At 37.8% G+C, this 21,258-nt stretch overlaps 1 protein-coding gene across 1 annotated transcript in view; it reads right to left on the reverse strand.

Annotated features, from left to right (window-relative positions):
• Positions 1–21,258, reverse strand: part of TERT (telomerase reverse transcriptase) — a 1,470,615-nt gene that overhangs the window by 730,587 nt on the left and 718,770 nt on the right. The window contains exon 12 of the mRNA XM_044065146.1: positions 17,708–17,834. Within this exon, the coding sequence (XP_043921081.1) occupies positions 17,708–17,834 (127 nt within the window). The remainder of the gene's footprint in view (positions 1–17,707; positions 17,835–21,258) is intronic.

Consider the following 21,258-nt stretch of genomic DNA (forward strand, 5'->3'; position numbering starts at 1 on the left):
AGTTTTCAGAAAATATTTTTGGACTTGGGTCTGGGAAGGTAATGTGGAGTTGTTTGTAGGGAAAATTTAAAACACCTCGATAATCAAACTTTTTCATGCATTATAGTAGTTGTGTCTTAAAAAATAAAGGACTGCTTTCTTTGTGTAAAACAGGATATTTTAAGCAAACTTGTCCTTACTTAACTTGTGAAGAGTGTGGCCACAGCCAAAAAGTAAGCATCAAATTTCTCTTCTGTCCTGGCTAATGAGACTTACGATGATGGAAATGAATGTACTGTAACAGAAGGGGAGGGGGTGAAGAAATAAAGTAACCTCAAAGAAAAAGAAGAGTAGACAGTGGGAGACAGACACAAAACATTAATATTTTTTTCTAATACAGTGTTAACGGATAGATTTCTACTGTTTGTGGGAATTGTAAAGTTGGCCAAGCAATTTGAGTGTGATGTTTATGTTTCAGGTCGATATTGCAAACGTTTCTGATAGAGTACAAACAGTCTTTTGGAGGGAAGGGTTCTTGTCATTTGGACCACAACAATGTTCTGGGGATAGTTACTCTTATTTTATAACAAAATGTTTGTATTTGGCACGTAAATGTAGTTACACTAGGAAGAATTTTGGTACAGGACATAGAAAATGGAGGTAACAGATGAGAGTAATCAATGTGTGTGTCTGAATGACAATAAGGAAATAGCTGCAGGATAAAACTGAATTGTGGATAAATACAGAATACACTGTTATTTGGACCAATTTTAATTCCTGTCTGATAGTGGAGTAGAAAAGGAAAATACACAATTAGGAGATGTGAATGTTGTAGTCACTAGTGTCTTTTGGCTTTTCCTGGTTAGGGGTCGCCACAGTGGAACTCCAGTCTGCTAAAGATTGGCAGTTGATTTTTACGTGCCGAGTTATCAGCCCTGACGCACAACCTTCAACGAAGGTACGCCCATTCACGCACGTCTCCACACTGAAGATGCTATAGCTGAGAATTGAACCAGACAGCAACACACAACCGCAGCACCACCACCACGGTCTAATTAGGAGGTGTGAATATTAGTCATTAATAAATATAAGCATATTACACAAGTGAAACAGTCTCTGCCAAAGTGACCCCCTCCAGCATATTACTACCCCTCCTCCCATTCTGCCCTAACTGAGGTGGGTTCATAGGTTCATACTGGCTATCTGCCCTAGGGCATTTATAAGCCTACCCAGAATGTGTTTGGCTTTCACCACCCATTTTAAATTTATTTTGCTATGCCCTTTTTCGAGGTTAGTATACTGTGCCAAGGTTTGTACCTGTTAATTTTTTTTTACAAATAAACTAAGATGTTAGATTTAACTGTTTTTTTTAATAATTAGAATGAGATATTGAATTTTAGGGCAAATATTATGCATTTATTAATTTATTTATTGTTCAAATTCACCTACCATACAGACAGTGGGCCGACATTGTATTAGTCCGCATATACCTGGGGTCTTTTGCTCTTTAGTTTATGATGTGCTGTTTTTTTTTTTTTTTTTTTTGCTCTTCAGTTTATGTGAGAGACCTTTTTTTTTTTTTGGTCCTCACTTGCCGTTTGTCCCCAGACCATTTCTGTTGACTCAATGCGGCCCTTGCAACTGAAAAGGTTGGACACCCCTGGTTTATAAGTTCCCTCACTACTGTAGATGTGATGGTCAAAGGCTAGATTATTATCTATGTGTGTCCTTAAGTCCCTGACTACTGCATCAAATCTAAGGGGTGTGTTGCCAATATGATACTTACCAGGGGTGGATGACTTCCCAAAGGATACTATTATGCATTTCTTGGCATTTAATTTTAGTCCATGGTTTTGACACCAGTTGTCTGTCTATGTCAGCCCCTCCTGGAGAACATTTGTGTCAGTGTAAGATTCAATGACAGCTCCTAATTTGGAATCATCAATAGTCAGCCAGAGTCCAATGGCACTGGCCTTGACTTCAGAGAAGTAAATGCAAAAAGGAGCAGTGCAAGGACTGACCTGAGGGACTCCACTTGTGACTGGCCACTTTGTAGAGGTGAATTCCCCAATTCTAACTTCCTGGGTCCTGTCTGTGAGCCAGTTGGCTATCCACTGGATGACATATGAGTTTGTACCTAACCTCTTGAGTTTGTCAACAATGCCTGAATGCGGTATTATATCAAATGCATTGGCCAGGTCATGGTATGCAGTGTGAACCATTTTGCCCTCATCCATTGCACCCCCCCTTGTGTAGAGGGATGACTGTTGCTGTTCTCCATTCATGCGGAACAAAGTTTGTTTGGAGGCTATAGTTAAATAGCAATTCCAGAGGCGCTGATAGGTCATTATTCATGCTATTTAGAAGGCATATCTTTCAGGATATAAAGTAAATGAAAATAAAACAAAGGCTATGGCAGTAAATTATGTTTCCACACATTGGTTCAGAAATATCTGTATTTATGGGGACATGATAACACAAAGTACTTATGCCTATGGATTAAAAAAAGGATTCAACAGCCCTCATTTCATTTACCAACACTATCCCAATAGACACAGACAATAGTAAACTCATCTCCTGTCCCTTTTTAGACCTCTTAAAAGCTTTCAGCACTGTCTGTCATTCCTTGCTCCTCACTAAACTCTCTGAACATAACCTCTCAAATCTATCGCCTGGTTTACCAGCTACCGCACTAACAGACAGCAATCTGTTAAATGGCTTTCCTCACTATCCCCTGCTCTCCCCATCAAGATGGGAGTCAATCAAGGATCAATACTTGGTGCCTTAGTATTCAAAACCTTTACAAACCGTCTTTTCACATCCTGTTCTCAATAATCTCTCATACAATATGCTGATGTTTCCACATTTATTACCATCTCTGACAATCTCACTGATCTGAACACCCTCACCCAAAATTAATTCAAATCTGTTGAAAACTGGTTAGCTAATAAGTGGGTCTTTATTGCCAGATCGAATGTTTAGTTGTCGAATACCTAAATGTCAAACTGGTAATATCGAAAGCCAAAAACCGCGAACGGCCGCTTTCACACAGAGAAAGAATTCCCTTAGACATTATGCAGATTTTGCCCTTTTGTTCAATGCAGAGCGATCTCAGAGTTGGTATATTTAGTTCCCCCCACTCCATTTGGTTTTAAAAGTTTTTTTTTTTTTTACGGCCAAGGAAATTCCTTCCCTGCGTGAAAGTGATTGTTCGTGTTTTTTGGCTTTCGATATTACAAGTTTGATGTTTAGGTATTCGACAACCTAAACGTTCGATCTGGTAATATAGACCCCTAATAACTAGCTAATACTTAATCCCAAAAAGACTAAATGTCTGCTATTTCTCTCCAAAACCCTCTCGCACCTTAAACCTTCTTTCTCTATTACATCTCTTAACAATACAACTATCAGTTTAAAACACATACTAAGCTTTAGGGAGCCATCACAGATGACCAACTCAAATTTGACCTTCACGTGCATCAGTGCACAAAAAACACCAAAAACTAGGTCTCCTTTACAAAAACAAAAAATTCTAACAAAAAGTGTCTCAACTCTCCCTTACCCATGTCTATCTTCTACCAAGTCTCTTATACAGCTTATAAATCCTCATTAATCTCCTGTCCTCACTCTTAGAGAAGCTTGAATCCACCTACAATAAAGTTGCCAGATTTGCTGGCAACAAAACCTCAAAATCCCACCACTGTCTTTCCCTCAAGAACTTAAGTTGGTTAGAATTTCCACACCAGCTGCTTGTCTCTCAACTACTGATCATCCATTCCGTCCTCTACAAGCCCTCCTTCTGCCCTAGTATCTCCTCACTAATCTCCCTATATAACCCTCCCAAGACCCTCAGAAGCTTTGAACAAAATATATTAGAAATCTACAAGCCAAAAAGCTCCAATGGACAAAATCTCTAGTTACTCTCCCCCTCCCTCTCCTGGAACAAACTTCCCATATCTATAAGAAATATAAACCATCCACAAGAATTCAAAAATGCTCTCAAAGAATTCCTAATCAACTCCTGGACTTTCCACTGTAAACATCCACCTTAAACCTCTAAACAAGATCTCTGTCTAGGCCATCTTCCATCTTGGACCTGATAACACCTCCCTTCGCAACTTTATCACCTTAAAACCCCTCACTTCTCCTCCCCTACCTCTTTCATCCTTTCTCTCCAATTTCCTGTACCCCTCACTACTTCTATTAACCTACCCTCAAGCTTAATATCACCACTAATTACACTTCTATATTCTCTAAGAATCCCTAATTATCAATTAAATATTTTTACAGAATCTGATGACCAAGGGCCAGATTCAATAAAGCAAACACTAAATGTACACAATATGAATTCAAGAACATCCCTACCACATTTGTTATGCTTTCTTTTCTAGTATACATGTAGTCTACACTGTGGTAACCTTTACGAATCCCTGTCAATATTTAAAGCTGCAAGAGAATCAGTATGTCTTCTCTATATCTGCTAGTGTGTAAACTGCAATATATTACTTTGGAGCTTTTCTCCTCGGGCCTCTGCTGAAAAATGGCACTAGCTCAATCAAACGATCCCAGTCAACAAATGTCAAACAAATAATCCTATTATAGCAACTAAGGATACGTGGGAAGAGACTAAACAAAAGATAATAAAAAATTTGAGAAATTGGACACTCTTGACTATGGATATGGATAGTAAGGTACAAACAGTGAAAATGTTTCTAGTCCCTTTAATATTATATACAACTAAAGTATATTTTTATGGACCATAATTGATAAAGAATTGAAGAAATGTTGGGGGAGGGAAAGAGAGCAAGACTTACATGGGATAAGGTGCTTCTCCCCACAGAACATGATGGTTTTGGACTACTAGATCTGAAGGGATACTTTAAGTTACGCATTAAGGCTCATATAACGCAGACAGACAACTATGAATTAAAGTGGAAAGAAATGATGCTGAAACGGTGGGGGAAGGGGGTATCCCAGAATAAGGACAGAGTAGGATTTTGGATGCAGGTCCTTATGGAGAACAATAACAACCATACAGAATGTTACATTTACAAAGTAGCAAAAAGTATATTGATAACTAAGACAATAAAGGAATGGAGAAAGGTGATTTTTACCATTAGGGATGACTACAAGTAAGGGCACAGAAAACAGACAACAGTAAGCTGCAATTTATTGGGGAAAATTAGCAAATGAGCCAAGGTATCGGGAGCAAATAATTAAGGAGGGAAAAGTCAGAGTAGGATGTGGTCAAGCAAAAGTTTGGACTGAGGGCTGGAGACTGCCTTCCCTTCCAAGGACTGATAACAGACTGTAAACAAAAATAAAGGGATATTTACACCAGATTCTTTTTTCTACTAAAGAACCACCTCCTTCTCTACTACTCAACTTCCCCTCTCTTCTTTCACCAGAACCTTGAATGTATACTTAGTACACATCGCACTTTCCTCCTTTATTTCTTCCACAGTCTACTAAACCTAGACTTCTATCTTTCAAATATTCAGTCTTTGCAACTATTAACAGAAGACTTACAATTTCATAGTTTTTAATATTTTGTCAGCTTATTCCGCTGCCTCAGTTCAACTTTATGCTGTGCAAATGACTCTAATCAACTACATCTATGTCATGAAGAGTATTCATTTTTTTTTCAATTGTATTTTACTATTTCTCAGTATATAATTCTATGTTTGTTTTAAATTATCATATGTTTGATTTACTTGTATGCATTATGGAGCATTTCTCCCCGGGCCTCCACTGAAATCGGGCTCTTTGAGCCCAGTGGACCTCCCCGGTTATCAAACTGGAAATAAATAAATAAATAAATAAATAAATGGGGGATGTCAAATGAAAGAATGAAAGACCAGCTCTACAGGAGTTTATAAATTCAACCTAGAGCAGAAGCTGTAGTTAAAAAATAGTAAGGAAAATCATGACAACAAAAAAGCTCAATCAGAAGAGGTTAGAAAATACTGGGAAATGAGAATGGGAAGGTAAAATATAAAGGAATAATATGAGGATATTTTTAGGGCTTAGAAGTATCAACAACATATAGAAAGTCTGGGGGGGGGGGGGTTTACATGTAACTGCTTGCATAGGTATTTTTATGCCCCAAGTAAACTTCAGAGAATTTTTTCACATGCAGACAGCAATTGCTGAAGGTGTGAGAATAAAGAAACTGGTACTTGGGAACATGTTTCTTGGGAATGCAACAAGCTGGTAAATTAAAAAAAAAATCCTTACTTGGTACTTTAGCAGAATGTTTTGTGAGCAGATTATTTTAACTAAGGAAATTATTCTTCTGAGCTGAGATATAAAAACTAAATTACTTAGGCATGGTAAGCCCCTACTTAATTTAATGTTGTTGGCTGTCAAAAAATCAAAATCTAAACCAGCCATAATATAATTATTGAACATTGTAAAGGAAATGAAAGAAATGAAATGGGAACTTCAGAAAAGGAAAGGAGCAAACTACATCAAAATAAATGCAATCTGTTAGGCAGAATGCATGCTGAATGTTCAGGTGGAGAAGGAGTGAAATTCCAGGAAGGCAGGTCTTGAGCAATTATGGAATGTTAATATGAATAATAATTGTTAAGAAAGGAACTAAATATGTATAATGCATGAAAGGAAAAAAAAACTTTGTTTTTCTGTTTTATTACTGTATGTGTACCTATGTGACTGTGCAATGTGTGGTGTTGCTAAAAGTGTTATAAAAAAGATGCACAGAACAGAGGCCTAGAAACTGACACCTGCCTTGATGATGTGACAGCAGTGTCTAGTAACCCTGTCCCACAAGTTCAAAGCAACAGTCAATCATAATGGCTCTACTGACTTCAATACCAAAAAAGGATTGGATGGTGGCCTCACTGGAACCGCAGCCTGAATGGGCCCAGTGGGGAGAACATGGGGCAAGCAAAGGAGACGTTAGGCAATGAAGGTGCTTGACTTACATCAATCATACTGGAGGAGGATTTGGATTAATATGCTGCACTGTCAAAAAGGTATGCCTGGAGACAGACATCACTGAGTCTGAAGCGTGGATGCCAACAAAAAACACTACTGGCTCAAGGAAGGGATGTAACAGACTCCTTGGAAAAATAAATCCTGAAGGGGTGAAGACCCCCCCTTTAAGTATCTTTTTTACAGCAGCTGAGGAAAGTTCTCTCTCAGATGAAGAATCGTTCTCTTGGAATCGGTCTGCATGTAGGGGGTGGGGATACTGGTTTGAGATGCCAGGGGAAGTCTGGGCTAATAAGGAATACCAAACAAGGGTAAGTGATTTGAGTTTCTCTAGTTCTAACCTGCTTTTTCCGTCTTTAATTGTGGAAGGTTTAAAACTGGCACAAATTTCACAGTGCTCTGAAAATTATGCCACTCTCAAACATTCTACACATGCTGTATATTTGTCTTGCGACAGGATGCTGTATTCACGCTTCAATGTTTTGAATTCCTTCTTCTCTGTTTTTTCTCTATAACATAAGTCACTGCACCACAGCAGTAACTCTGATTCATAGTATACAGCTGCTACAAACACAATAAGTTTAAATAACTACAGGAAACAAAAAACAGAAGAAACAATCCAATACCACTCTGCAAAAATGATACAGATGCAATCAAAAGAGATTCTACAGACAAAAGATGCAAAATAAAATAATTATTAAATGTCAGACAAGAAATGACCTAGAAAAGCATAGTTATAAAGGCTAAATCTTAAAAAAACTGCAACAATTTCAAGAAAACACACTAATGATTTTTAATGGTGAGAACTCAGCAAGAAGCAAATGGCAATGGCATGAGGGTAGGGTGGAAAAGGGAAGCTAACTCTGACCAGTATTTTTAAGATAACAGTAAATGGAATGTATTGACCTTGAAAAAGCAGAAAATATAGAGATGATCGTCAAACCGTCTAGCTTGAAAATAGGGAACCTAGAAAAACACTTTAAAATGCAATGCGCAGCTTAGCACCATTTTGAAACTGTGACTACTTCTATGTGAAGCAAGAGAGATCTGGAGAGGGATCCTGAAGTGCAGAACATCATAGGTAAGAAAGGCGGGCCAGGTGGCCTAAGAAAGTTGTGAAATGCCGGGATGACTACGTCTTGCCAGCATTAGTCTTTGAGGTAAAGAAGATGGAATTCCCAAACTCTGATGTATATAAACGTATACAATGAAAACAATCATCCCAGCCAGTCAGACCCATCTACTCACTCAGCCTGCCCAGCTGGGTTATTATCTCCCTGTAATATCACTGCATTGTTCTTGTCCATCTCATGTTACTTCTCTGTTGATATAACCTTTGCAGGATAACAGATGCTTGTCATAATGCAGGAAACGAGTACTGGGAATACATGGGAATGGCATTGCAAGCTGGTGACTGTTGCCCATGTTGGTACATGTGGGGAAGCATGCATGCACAGACAAGGGGGGCACAGGTAGTCCTTGTAGTGATGCAAGTGTTCACATTACCACCATGGGGTGGGTTATACCATAAAAATAAAATAAAAAAAGTATATCTCACTGCAAGGATGCCAATGAAAGCACAAAGCACACTCATGGCTGCCCAAATGTGTCTCCCCTCAAACAGTAAGGACTTGATGGTCAGCAGACATGGGGCAAAAATTATATAAAACAAAAAATATATAAGAAAGAAGAACATCATTATATTAGTCTTATACAAGTAAGATAATTAGCACTCATTTACAAATTAAATATGCTGCACTTTCTGTACATGCAACTTGCATCTAATATAGCTTACTTTCAATAGCAACTAAAAAAGGTGTAGAAGCTTAAAGAAATAAGTGTTACATATGAATTTAGAACTTCTTTCTTTGTTAAACAGAAAAGTTAATATAATCCATCTGCAGCAAGATAAGTTACTAGAGCAGCCTCCATCCACTGTAACAGCTGACATGAAGAGAAAGGTTTCTACATCACATTTGCTTTTGGACTGAAATGAGATTTTGCAGAGATTCACAGCTTAAATTACTCTAGATTCACATTTTATGAGCATTGAGACGAACAGTAGTACATCAGAACATTAAAAGTAATTGTGTTGTGTTATGCCATACGTTTGATTCTGCAGGAGATAAATAACTGTATATTTCCAAGTGAAATTTTATCATGCTACTGACAGTAGATATGAGTGTCTGCCTTGTGTTCTAGGACAGAAGGAATGCTATTTCTTGACAAAAAATATGTAAATATGTAAGATAAAGTGCTTATTGTTACCTGTGTGATCAAGATGTTGAGGGAGTTTGGGGAAAATAGCTCTAGAGGGTACTCATAGCAGCTGGAAAAGAAAGGTGCACCACATATGACTGGAGAATAATCATTCAATTGTCAGAGTTCAAGAACAAAGGAGACATCTATAACTTTGGGCAGTACAGAGGTATCAAACTCCTGTCACACTGCATGAAAGTTCTTGGGGGAGGGGGTGACTGAGAAACGAATTATGCATTGTAGAAGAAAGTAGGATGGGAGATGAACAGTTTAGGTTCTAATCCAGGATGCAGTACAACTTACCCTATGTTTGCAGTAAGACAAAAATCTGAGAGGAAGCAAGAGATGATGAAAGATTTTTAACAAGGCATGTGTAGACTTAGAGAAAGCATTTGCCAAGGTCCTGTGATTTCGGCAGTCCTGCACTGGTATGAATTCCCAGAAACATTGGTAGAATTAATGCAGGCTATTTAAAAGGACCCAATGACACTCACAAAAGGGTTCCCATTGGGAGAGAGCGTTTATCAGGTTTAAAGTCTGAGCCCACAGTTGTTAATACTTGGACTACACTAGCAAATAGGATGGGAGAGAAAGATCAACAAAGCTGCTGTATGCAAAGGATATGGCATTACAGTCAGACTAGGAACAAGAACTTCAGCAAATAATGAGATGGAATGCAAAACTGAAGGTGCACAAGATGAAACTGAGTACAAATAAGGTAGTTGTAAAGGCAGTAATTGTGGGAAATCAGATGAAGCTGAGAAATGAGATAGAAGGAAACATAGTGGGACAGGTTAACAGCTTTGAATATCTGGGAGGGATGGTTGACAAAAAGGGAAATCTAAATGAGGAGATGAAAGCAAGAATCAGAAGGACTACAGCTGACAGGCACAGAGTGTTAGAGAAGTGTTTGACAGAGGAATGCCTCAGAAGTTGAAAAGTAAGGTGTATAAAAAAGTGGTGCAACCAATACTACTGTATGGTACAGAAACTTAGGCAATGAAGGAACAGCAGTTGAGGAAGCTACAAGTGATGAAGATGAAGTACCTGAGATGAGTGATAGGATACACATTATGGATAGATGAAGAAATAAGGACATCAGAGCAGAAGCTGAAATAGCTACAGTTGCAGAGAAGGGCAAAGAGAGTAGATTATAATGGTTCAAGCTTATGTTCTGGAAAGCAGAAGACAATCTGGGACAGACAGGAAGAAGGCAAGAAGAAACAAGGGCATCCAGCAAAGAGATGATTGGATTGTGTAAAAGAAGATCTGTGGCAGTCAGACATGACAATCAAAGAAGGCAAGAGAGAGGCAGTGAATCGAAAGAGATGGAGACAGTTGACAAGACGCTCTGACCCCATATAGAAAAATGGGAAAAAGGGGGTTGCTGCTGCTGCTGCTGATACATGTAAAGCTTCTAATGCATTAAACCATAATCATCTCTGTAGAATATAACAAACAGAATACAAAAAGCGTTACTTACCACAATGCTTCAAAAAGATAAATCACCAATTATAGAGTAAGCCATTGGAGACACTGCTATGGAATTAACCATCCATTCAAGTTAAAAGTATACTGTTGATTGAGAATCCTTAAAGCACATCCACTACATTTGATTAACTGGATCTACAGGAAAAAAAAAAAAAATTTAAATAGAAGCTTGGCAAGTCATGAAGGAAAATAAGAAGCTCTACAAACCAAAGGGAAGAAACTCATGACAGGCTCCATGGCAATACACTGCACTTGTCCAAAGAACTCTATCAGTCAAAACTGATTTAGCAGAGCCTATCAAAGAGCTGGAGAACACTGGAAATAACTCCCAGTTGGCTTAAACAATGACAGAACTGCAAAAAATTAACTCTAAGTTACTAAACTAGGCTTACCAGTAGCACATAGGTATAAAGCCTTGACTATGACTCAAGTGACGAAAGTTTGATTTGCATCTCAGGAGTTTAAAAGCAAGGTAGGGAGGATGGGTGTGCTTATCTTAGGTGGATGGAAACATGCTTGGCAACTCTTTAATAGGGCTTTAGCAGATGTTGCAAGTCAGATATATGATACCGGACTTGAGGGGAGGACTACAGAGAAATGTCATCACCTTAGGAGCCCAGGGTAGGGATACTTACTCACAGTCACTCATAGTTGCCACCCCTGCCAAATGATAATGTTAGCATGCTAGAGAGGGACTAGGCCTAAATAAAAAAAAGACAAGCAGCATAGATGATACTGAAGATACCACTCTAGGAACACTGCTCTCCAATTCCAATTCCCATTCTTTCGGTAGTCCCTAAATAGGGGGACAGTATCAGGTACAAAACATTCTCCACCTTCTCTTACATCCCTGCTGGCTGATTCACAATCAGGGGTAGAACCAGGGCTTGGAAGTCAGAGCAACAAGGGAGATCCTGGACAGCTGATGCTAAGAACTGCAGTATGAAATCAAAAAAGAAAACCCACCAACTTACCAAGCTACATACAAAGTTCAGACAAACAAATGTATTTCAGAGCAATTAATAATCACTGATGCAGATATGAAAGCCACCAAAGTAGGCAGATGGATGGATGGCTGTGAAAGAAATAAACAGAAAACCCTGGAAGTCCAAGTGAATGATACAGAAAACTAAGGAAGAAGGAAAAATCTGAAGTCTGCTGAGATCCCAGTACAAAAAGGATTGGTCCTACTGTATCAACTACACATGGAAGAGAATAGCAGAAAAGACAGTAATCCTGGAGGAAGAAATTAAGATAGAAAGGACTCACTGGATTTTCATTCCACAATATCTGAGGGTCCTCATGGCATGACTAATATTAGCTAGGCTTACATCCTTTGCACTGAGGGAAACAATGTTAGAGCAATATGGGTCCTAGGACAGCTAATAAAAATCCAAGGCAGCAACCTTCTGTGGAAAGGACTATTCAACAGACACATGAACCTGCTGGTGGCTCAGAATACTGTATTCTACTTAAGTCCAGGTATACCTGGCCTCATGGCCAATTACATGACCAAGAAATAACAATCTTATATGAAATATTTCCAAGTAAGTATGATAAAAGTGGACTCCTTAATTTAGAAGGAAGAAGTGTCACATAAGCATACGGTAGGATTTTACCCATAAAAGACTTTCGGCTTTTCCCAGTTAGGGGTCACCACAGCGGAACTCCGGTCCGCTCATAATTGGCAGTGGATTTACCCATGAAAGACTTAATTAAAAAAAAAGTAAGTACCAGAAAAGCCATACTTGTCCTTTTAAGGTGCCCACCTATTACTGCATGATTCCACAGCATGGATTTAGCAATGAAGTATGCAGTGTCTGTCTTTATTGAACTGTATCGGAGTGGAGTATTGGGTAAATGATTTAATAGACAACATCAAAAACCAAAGTCTTTTTAAGAAATAAGTGGAAAAAACATCAGCACTCTATAGTTAATGAGTGATACAATAAAGTAAGTTGTCTGTGTCTCTTTTCAGACTGAAAAAGTGGGAAAGGAGGCTTGTTTTAGGACAGCATCAGAATGCAGAATAATAGGAAACACTCACACTCAACTTGTGAAACTAGGGGCAGTTGTTCTGGTCTCTCATGAAGTTAAAGTCATTTTGCCTGCTTTACGAAAACAGATTTGCAAATTAATAAATGTAATTGGCTGCAAATGTTTAACAGATATGTGTACAACTTGGCTGCAAGTTTATGTATTTATATTTTTTTAATATTTGAGTACTTAAGTGCTAGCAGTTTGTTAACAAAGAGACTATTTTTTAAACTAATACTGTGGGTATTTGGAGTTGTCCTGTGGATCAGAGATAACTATTACAGAAGGGAATTGAGATTCCCTCCAAAAGGCATTAAAGGGAAATAAATAATGTTTTTGATCATTTATATCTTAACTATGATGTATAGTTTGCTGTCCTGGAATGTGAATTGTTTAAGAAACCCCACTGAGACAAACAAGGTGCTTACATACATTCAAAAATATAAGCCACAGTTTGTCCTATTACAAGCAACACATTTAATAAATTCAGATCATTCTAAATTCACTAAACTTAAATACATGCAGTACAAATTTTCCTCATATCCCTTGGGGGGTAATAATCTTACCTTACAAAATAGCTGGAATTTGAATTACAGAAAAGGGAAGTGGATTGTGAAGAAGGTACATTGCCATTAAAGGGCACATGGAAGGCATTAAACTCAAAATAATCGATGTTTATGTACCTCCTGGACTAAGACAGTCCCAGCTTGATAGAATGTTGATGGAGTGGATAAGTTTACAGGAAGGGATGGTAATATGGAAAGGGTAATAGTACAGTTGGAGAGGTGTACTCAGGGTCTAGGAGACTAAAAATCCTAGAAGCAGGTAAAATGATAGAGATGTATATATTAACAATGGACATGTAAGATGTACACTGGATACTGATGCTACCCAGCCCTGCCTTTATGTACTTTTTTGTATAAAGACCAATCATCTTCTAGAATTGACAAAATTATTGTCTCAAAGGAGCATTGCCATTTAATAGACTGAATACTCACTTTACAGCTCTTTCAGAGCATGCTCCAATAGCAGTGCAGTTCTATCTAGACAATGATTTACTCACTAGGAACTGGATGGAAAATTTATACTGATGACAAGGGAAGCAATATGTAAAAACTTGTAAAACTGGTTCAAGAATTAGATGAAACAAAAAACAGACCCTAGGTAGTCTTGCTATAGTATGGGAGGAGTTTTAAAAAATAATTAATCAGCTTCTTAAAAAAATTCTGCTTCAGAAGAAAGATGCACTGCAGAAAGGAATTTTAGAGAGTAACAGAAGTTACTGAAAACATATGATAGTATGATTTGGGGTATTCAAGTGGTAGAAGTAAAATATAAAATAATGAACTTGATAAGAATCTGGATAAGCTACTTCAAGCAATATAGATGTCACAAAGATTTGAAGTTAGTTCAACCAATCATATACATACATCTAGCACTTAAACTTCAACAACAGAAGACAGAGAAAATCATCAACCTTCTGACTAAAAGAATTTATAATACCTCTGCAGAAATACTGGATTATTTTCCAAAGTATTAAGTCACTTATAGTATGAAGACATGATGAACAGGTGACTCAAAATGTGAAAACTTATTTAACTAGAACTCAATTAAAAAAATGTTAGAACCCACTCAAGCAGCCCTGTTAGTAGTTCCAGTGACGAGAACATGTAGAAAAAAACGTCTAAAAGAAGAGAAGCTGGAAAAGACCTTTGGCCAGGATGTTTTGCCCAAAGAAATATAAAAGATGGGAAAGCAGACGTTTATACAAGACGTCAACGCACTTGCAGATTACATTCTCACTACACACAAAATCCCAAGCTCAGGGAACCAAGCGACTGTATCAATTATTTTGAAACAAAAAAGGACTCATTACAAGTTTATTCATACAGACTTGATCTCAGTTTTAAATCATAATTATAAACTTTTTACTGCTTTGCTGGCAAAAAATATGATGAAGCTCTTGCCTGTTATTACACATTATGGGGTTTATGCCAGAATGAACAACTTTTGATAACCTAATCAAAACAGCTTTACTAACAGAGAATACAGCCACTGCTAACTGTTAGTCTAGACATAGAGAAGGAATTCCAACTAGTTAATTGGTCTTTCCTCTTTTCTGTTGTGGAATTAATGAGATTCCCACTTAAGTTTTTTGAGTTGACTGAAGTACTATATTCAAATCCCACAGCTAGACTAAATGCGGGGATAGAGTTATCGCGACCCATCAGTATAAATCAGGGAACTATGCAATGGTCTCCATCCCCCTTGCTATTTGCGCTGCACTTAGATTACCTTCTGCAAAATTAAAAATCAGTAGCTTTACTGAACACAGAGTTGGAGGTACAGCATACAAGATTTCAATGTATTCTGATGATCTTATAATGTGCAATCTGCACTAGGGAATGCAAACTGTGCTCTCAGAAATACAGGACTTTGGAAGACTATCAGAATATAAAATAAGACATCTAAAAATAAAACGGTTAAGTTTATCTTATGCCAGGGCCTCCTTTCATGCAGGATTACCATTTTTGAGAAATTTTAACCTATGGTTTATCTATGGGTAAAATTATCTAGCTTTTTGGCAGCTTCATCTGTGTTGACATACAAAGACGTGTTGAGTAAGTGTATTAAATTTGTCAGGAAATGGAACACGATGTCCAGACATGTTGCAAAGAATGCAAGCACTTCAGTGGTTTGTACTACTTAAGGTCTCATATTCAGCCCAGGCATCACCTGTCCTTCCGTCTTCAAGGTGTCTCACTAAGTTAAGAAACATTTTTAATTTTCTAAGGATGGACAACAAACACAAAAATAACCAACAAGTCTTGACATTACTATCAAGTCAGGAAGGATTAGGAGTTTTATATATTTAAAACTGAGAAATAGCAGCTAGACTAAATCATTGTGCTATCTGGTAAATCTGAAATATGAGTCACCATGGAAAACACTTTTACTTGAGAAACTGGGTGGCCTGCAGGGCATTGTTTTAAAAAATACCAAAGAATAATAGTCAGTCAGTTAAGAACAGATTCTGCAGTAGTAAAGAAGTCATGGAAGACGTGTTCAAAGAAAGAAGAATTGCTGTATGGCGGGAGAAAGTATTATGAATAAGCTTATAAAATTACTGGGGTCATGTACATGAGCTGTACAGTGCTGATTAAGGAATTTTCCCAACCTGATTTACTTGAAGGAGGGAGAGGAGGGAAAATTTAACTAAGGAGCAATTCCATGGCAGATGGTGGAGGGCAAAAATACTTGGAAGACATCTATAAGCAATTATTGGTTTGTTTTTTTAATGTTTAAATGACATTTAGTGGACAGAAGGACCAGGCAACTAAGTTAAGTACAGATTGCTTAAGCCTTTATTAAGTAATTCCCTTATGCAATACATACCTGGGTACTACATAGAGTAATTGTTAGTAGGGAACATTTTAAACCTACCATTCCATTAACATTTAATCAGTTACATTTTACATAAGATATAATAGCACATTTTAAACCTACAAAATTTTAACAGAAAACTGCATATGTACTCAACAAGCAGAACATATGAGTGTTTTTGTTTGTGAGTATAATATATGTACAAAAACATATATGCGCATGCACACATGCAAAATCTGGAAGATTTTATTTTTTATACTACGGGGTTTTGTAATTAAAACTCCATAGTATAAAAAATTATACATAAATAAAACCTTCTGGAGTGGGGGGCTTTGCACCCTGCCCCCCCCCCCCACACACACACACCCTACCTAAATATATGAACTCCGAAATTGCACTATGGTGGAGGAAACTGCAAGGTTTGTCAGTGGTGGTCAAGTGGTTAGTTTCCCAGAGGCAAATTTCGCCGTTCCAAGAGTTCGCTCTTATAAGTTTTCCATGATGTCGCCTCGCTGTTCTGCAAGTCAATGTTCTGGTACTTTGATTATTCAAAGGGGAACCATGTTTATAAATACTGAAGCTCATAGTTTTGGAAACTAAACATCAAAATTAAAGAATATCAAAAACAGAAAATCACAAACCTACAATAATCATAAAAGGAAAGGAAATGTTTTATTTTTCCAATCATAAAAACAAAAATAACAACAGTACATTCAGACACACTTTGTCTGAACAGTGTTACTGTTAGAGAAAGGGTTTTTCGGAGGGTACTGTGTAAAATTGGGGTTAAGGACAGCGGCACAATTAGGGTTATCATGCATTAGGAAGATGAACAAGGGAAAGAACAGAGGAGAGTCCAGTTGTCTGCACTCTTGGCAACTACATGAAACTGAGGTAAACAGTACGCAGCACTATGAACTGGGGATGAGGGTCGCCTGCTACCAACCCTCACTAATGAGGTAACCTCTAAAATGTGTTTGAAGCAGCACTTGTTCAGAAAAAGGTAATGATAGTACAATCCTCTCCCCCATATCAACCATTGAGGAAGGAGACAAGACTTTAAAGAAAAAAAAACTATATGATGCCCTGGATGTGAAGCCTTTCCCACCATGTGATGAATTCTTCAATGGATGACACTGCAGACAACCGCTTCATGGTCGGCCAGTATGAGGAGACAAAAAAGGGAAAAAATCCCAATCTCTATACTTCAGAAAACACTAAACTAAAAAGACAGCTTATACAATACTGAAATTATCATGGTTACCCAGGAAAATCAAGACATATCTGAATACAGAAAAGCAAGCTTTTTCTCTAGGAAAAAAAATAATCTATGCCGTAAGTACCACCAATAGGCTGAAGCTCCTACTCATTAAAGAATCCACCAAGCATTGATCTACTACTATAATTGTGACAAGCAACACAATATGCCAGTACAGGGAAATAACACATGCTATATTATGTGAGTTTGTAGTGCTATTGTGTTGCAATTAACTTTTCAGCTAAATATTTAGACAAAGAAGAGGCTGACTTTAACTAACATGCTGACCTTCAATCCCCTGCAGAGTTAAGGGCTGTAAAGACACCTAGAAAATGAACTCACCTGTAGATCCAAAAATATTCCATGGCATTTCAGCCTCAAAACTGCCAGCAGTTTGCGTCTCATGCTGTGTCCTCCATTGTTACTGTAATTAAAAGTCAGACTTGATGTGATGGAGGTGCAGGCATAGCTGAAAATAGAAGTAAAACATTACTTTCTCTCTGTCAGCATTTTAAAATATGGTCAGTGAAACAGCAAATTTATTTTTGCCTAAAAGTCCAAATTGCTAATGTAAAAGTCTTTCTTGGGTTTATAAACAAAGGGAAGAGGATGTACTTACTTTAGTTATTTCATCCATTCCAAAAGAACCAAATGAAATTACAAACAGCAGCTACTTAATCTAATACCAGAATGGCCACTCAGGAAATAATCAATAGGTTTATGCAAACGTTCATAAGGAGCCCAGGCTGTTCAACTAATGGAAAAAAAAGTGTTCTCTGAAGGAGGCCCTATTCATTGGAATAATTTTCTAGTTGCAATGAAACAACAAAAACTCTTCCCCTCTTTCCATTTAGACCAAGCTCAGGGAACACAAATGCAATAATTTCAGAAACATTCGCTAAGGCCTCACTAATCAAACAAAATTATCTTTCCAAGCCAAAAGCTGTAAGGAAACAGAGAATTCTACCATCCTTTCCTGGAAATTGGGTGTGTGGGTGTAAGTAATATTTTGTGTAAAAGATAGTTACCATTCATAAGAGGCACCAAGGGGAAATGAATTTCGCTGAGGGAGTGGTAAGAAATGGGCCTGAGCTGCTAGACCAAAGACACAGCTCACCAAGTCATTAGTGTGTAGTCCTAGTTGGGGTGTGGAAGTTGAAAGCGCATACTTGGGACAGCAGTGCATATTCCTTGTATACTCAAGGACAGGTTGCACTTGTTGAATTCCCTAGTGAATCAGATATTTGTGCATCTTTTAAGCTGTTATGTCAGAAGTGTGACTCAAGAGGCCATCTCTAGTGGCCATCACACCTATTTGTGGACAATAGAGCATATCTAAGGACTGTAACCCTTGTCTCTCATATACAAGGATTATTATACTGTCTGGTAGTAGTGGAATTCAAACATCTGTTTGGCAGCCAAGTTCACCCTGTTAACTTGGTGGCTGTGGTAGGATTCAAACTCCATCCATCTGGTAATAAAGTTCTTACCATGACAAACTGCTCTACAGCTTCTGTAGCAACTAACTGTTGGGAAGAATCTCAAACAATTAAAATTTAAACCTCGCAGAGGTGAGAGCAACAGGCAGACCTTAAGGCAAGTTCTAAAACCACTATGATGCCAAAGGAGGTCTGACTCCTGGAATCACAGTGCAAATAATAATGCTTGATAATGGTATGAACTGACAAAGTGGCCATTGAACAAATGCCTCTAGTGAAATGCAACTGGGAATTGAAGATGCTGTTGGCAAAACACAAAGCAGTTAGCAGTCCATATGGAAAGGATGTTCTCAGCCATGCAACACCCCTCTTCCTGAAGCAAAGAAGATAAAGAGCTGTTCTGTATTCCTGAACACAAATTCTTTCAACAGGTAGAATCTGAGCTGGTAGAGAACATCCACGGTCTGAACGTCTCTTCCTCTCAGCTTCTACCCCTGCAAACAAAATAAGGAGATGACTGAGTTACTATAAGGATAATTTTAATACCATGCTCTTGTGAAACTGTGGGCTGGTCCACAAGGACACCCAGTCATTGTGAAAGATAAAAATGGGTTCCCCAGGGATAAGGACCTGCAGCTCAAGGAGCCAAATGGCAGACAAAAATAGTGTCACAGGAGAAATGAACTTTAGAGGCACTCATAGCCGGTTTTAGGCACCAGCAAACCCTGCGGTCGCTGGGGGCCCCCTGGTCCTGGGGGGCCCCCAACCACTTCAACTTATGTTACCTTAATATTTTGTAACATGTCTGTCAAACCAACAAAAGCTAGTACAGCAAGCTTATATACTTAAACCAGGTAAGTAACAGTAACTCGTATTTATCTCCTTCAAAATTCAAAGATCTTTAGCTATAGTAACAGTATTTTGTCAGGTAACAAACTTTACAATTTCATTAAATATTTTACCAATGATATAATGCTCCAGCATAGTTAAGCCCTATTGGTGGACATCCTCTTCACTAAAATTAACAACATAGCCAGCTTTAATAACTGTGGCTGCAGGGGGCCCCTTAATCCTCATTGACTGTGTGGGAGCCCCACAAAATCTGCTATTGGTTGGGGAAAAATGAGGAAAAAACAAAGTATTAATTTTCAATTACACTCTTTAACCTGAACAGGACTGTAATAGTTAGGACAAAGCTGTAATGAACATAAGCAGAGTAAGCACTAGAGAGATCAGCAGCCCAGGGTGACCAATCTCAGTGCAAACTATGAAGTTTAAGAGCTGATGCTTCTAAATCTTCAGGGATGGTATCTTTTTCAGGGATTTTATACATACTGGCAGAACAACTGATACTATAACTCTCAACATCTTTACTGAAGAATTCTGTTCAGTGATAAAAATAATAGCATAATAAAGTCTCAAAATGAGAAACACATTTTGTATATTACTCTAATTCACTTAAAAAAGTTACTAGAATAACACATTTTGCATCAACATGCATTTTTTAGACAATAAGTGTAAAACTCTGATTACTTGATTTAGTGTGACAGAGTAAAATTATGAGACAAAATCAGGAATATCTGTGAAATTAGGGACAGTGATAGGTATTAATTTACTACTTACTGAGGTAAATAAAATTGTCAGGGATAGTGATAGGTATTAATTTACTACTTACTGAGGTAAATAAAATTGTCAGGGATAGTGATAGGTATTAATTTACTACTTATTGAAGTAAATAAAATTGTCAGGGATAGTGATAGGTATTAATTTACTACTTACTGAGGTAAATAAAATTTTCAGGGATAGTGATAGGTATTAATTTACTACTTACTGAGGTAAATAAAATTGTCTTATCACTGTTGCTGTTTGAGGACTGCTAAACAGCAGTCACTGATCTGAAATAAGTAGAAAATTAACATAACATTGCTGTGATGTGTGTGTGTGTTAAATATCACTGATTTTTAGAAAGGCATACATCCAATAATGCCTGAACACACACGTTATTCTTTAGGATATCAATAAAAAATGTAGCTAGCAAGTGATTATATTTCAGAAGTAAGGCATAATGTATGTCATAGGCATTCAGACACTTAGATCTCCTAGGTATTGGGTGGCCTCTACTCCCTAGACTGTATAAATATTTACAGGGGCCTCCCTTAATTATCCTTGACTGTGGGGACCCCCAAAAAGCTGTTTTTGGTTGAGGAAAAATGAGGAGAAAAAAATGCTTTCATTTTCTGATTGCACTCTTTAGCCTGGATGGAGTTATATGATATGACCCTGTTAGGATAAACTGATAATAGCCTCTGTCCTCAACCACAAACATTCCAAAACATCCCTGCTCAGATGTTTGTGTACAGAAATTTACCGTAGGTTATGTGGGTGCTGGGGATTGTGTAGTCACTATTTCCTTTACTTTTCTAACAGACCTCAGAAGTTTACAAAGAAAGTTAC

The sequence above is a fragment of the Protopterus annectens genome, chromosome 3.part0 (assembly GCF_019279795.1).
Source record: "Protopterus annectens isolate FY-2018-M chromosome 3.part0, PAN1.0, whole genome shotgun sequence".
Classification (NCBI taxonomy): domain Eukaryota; kingdom Metazoa; phylum Chordata; order Ceratodontiformes; family Protopteridae; genus Protopterus; species Protopterus annectens.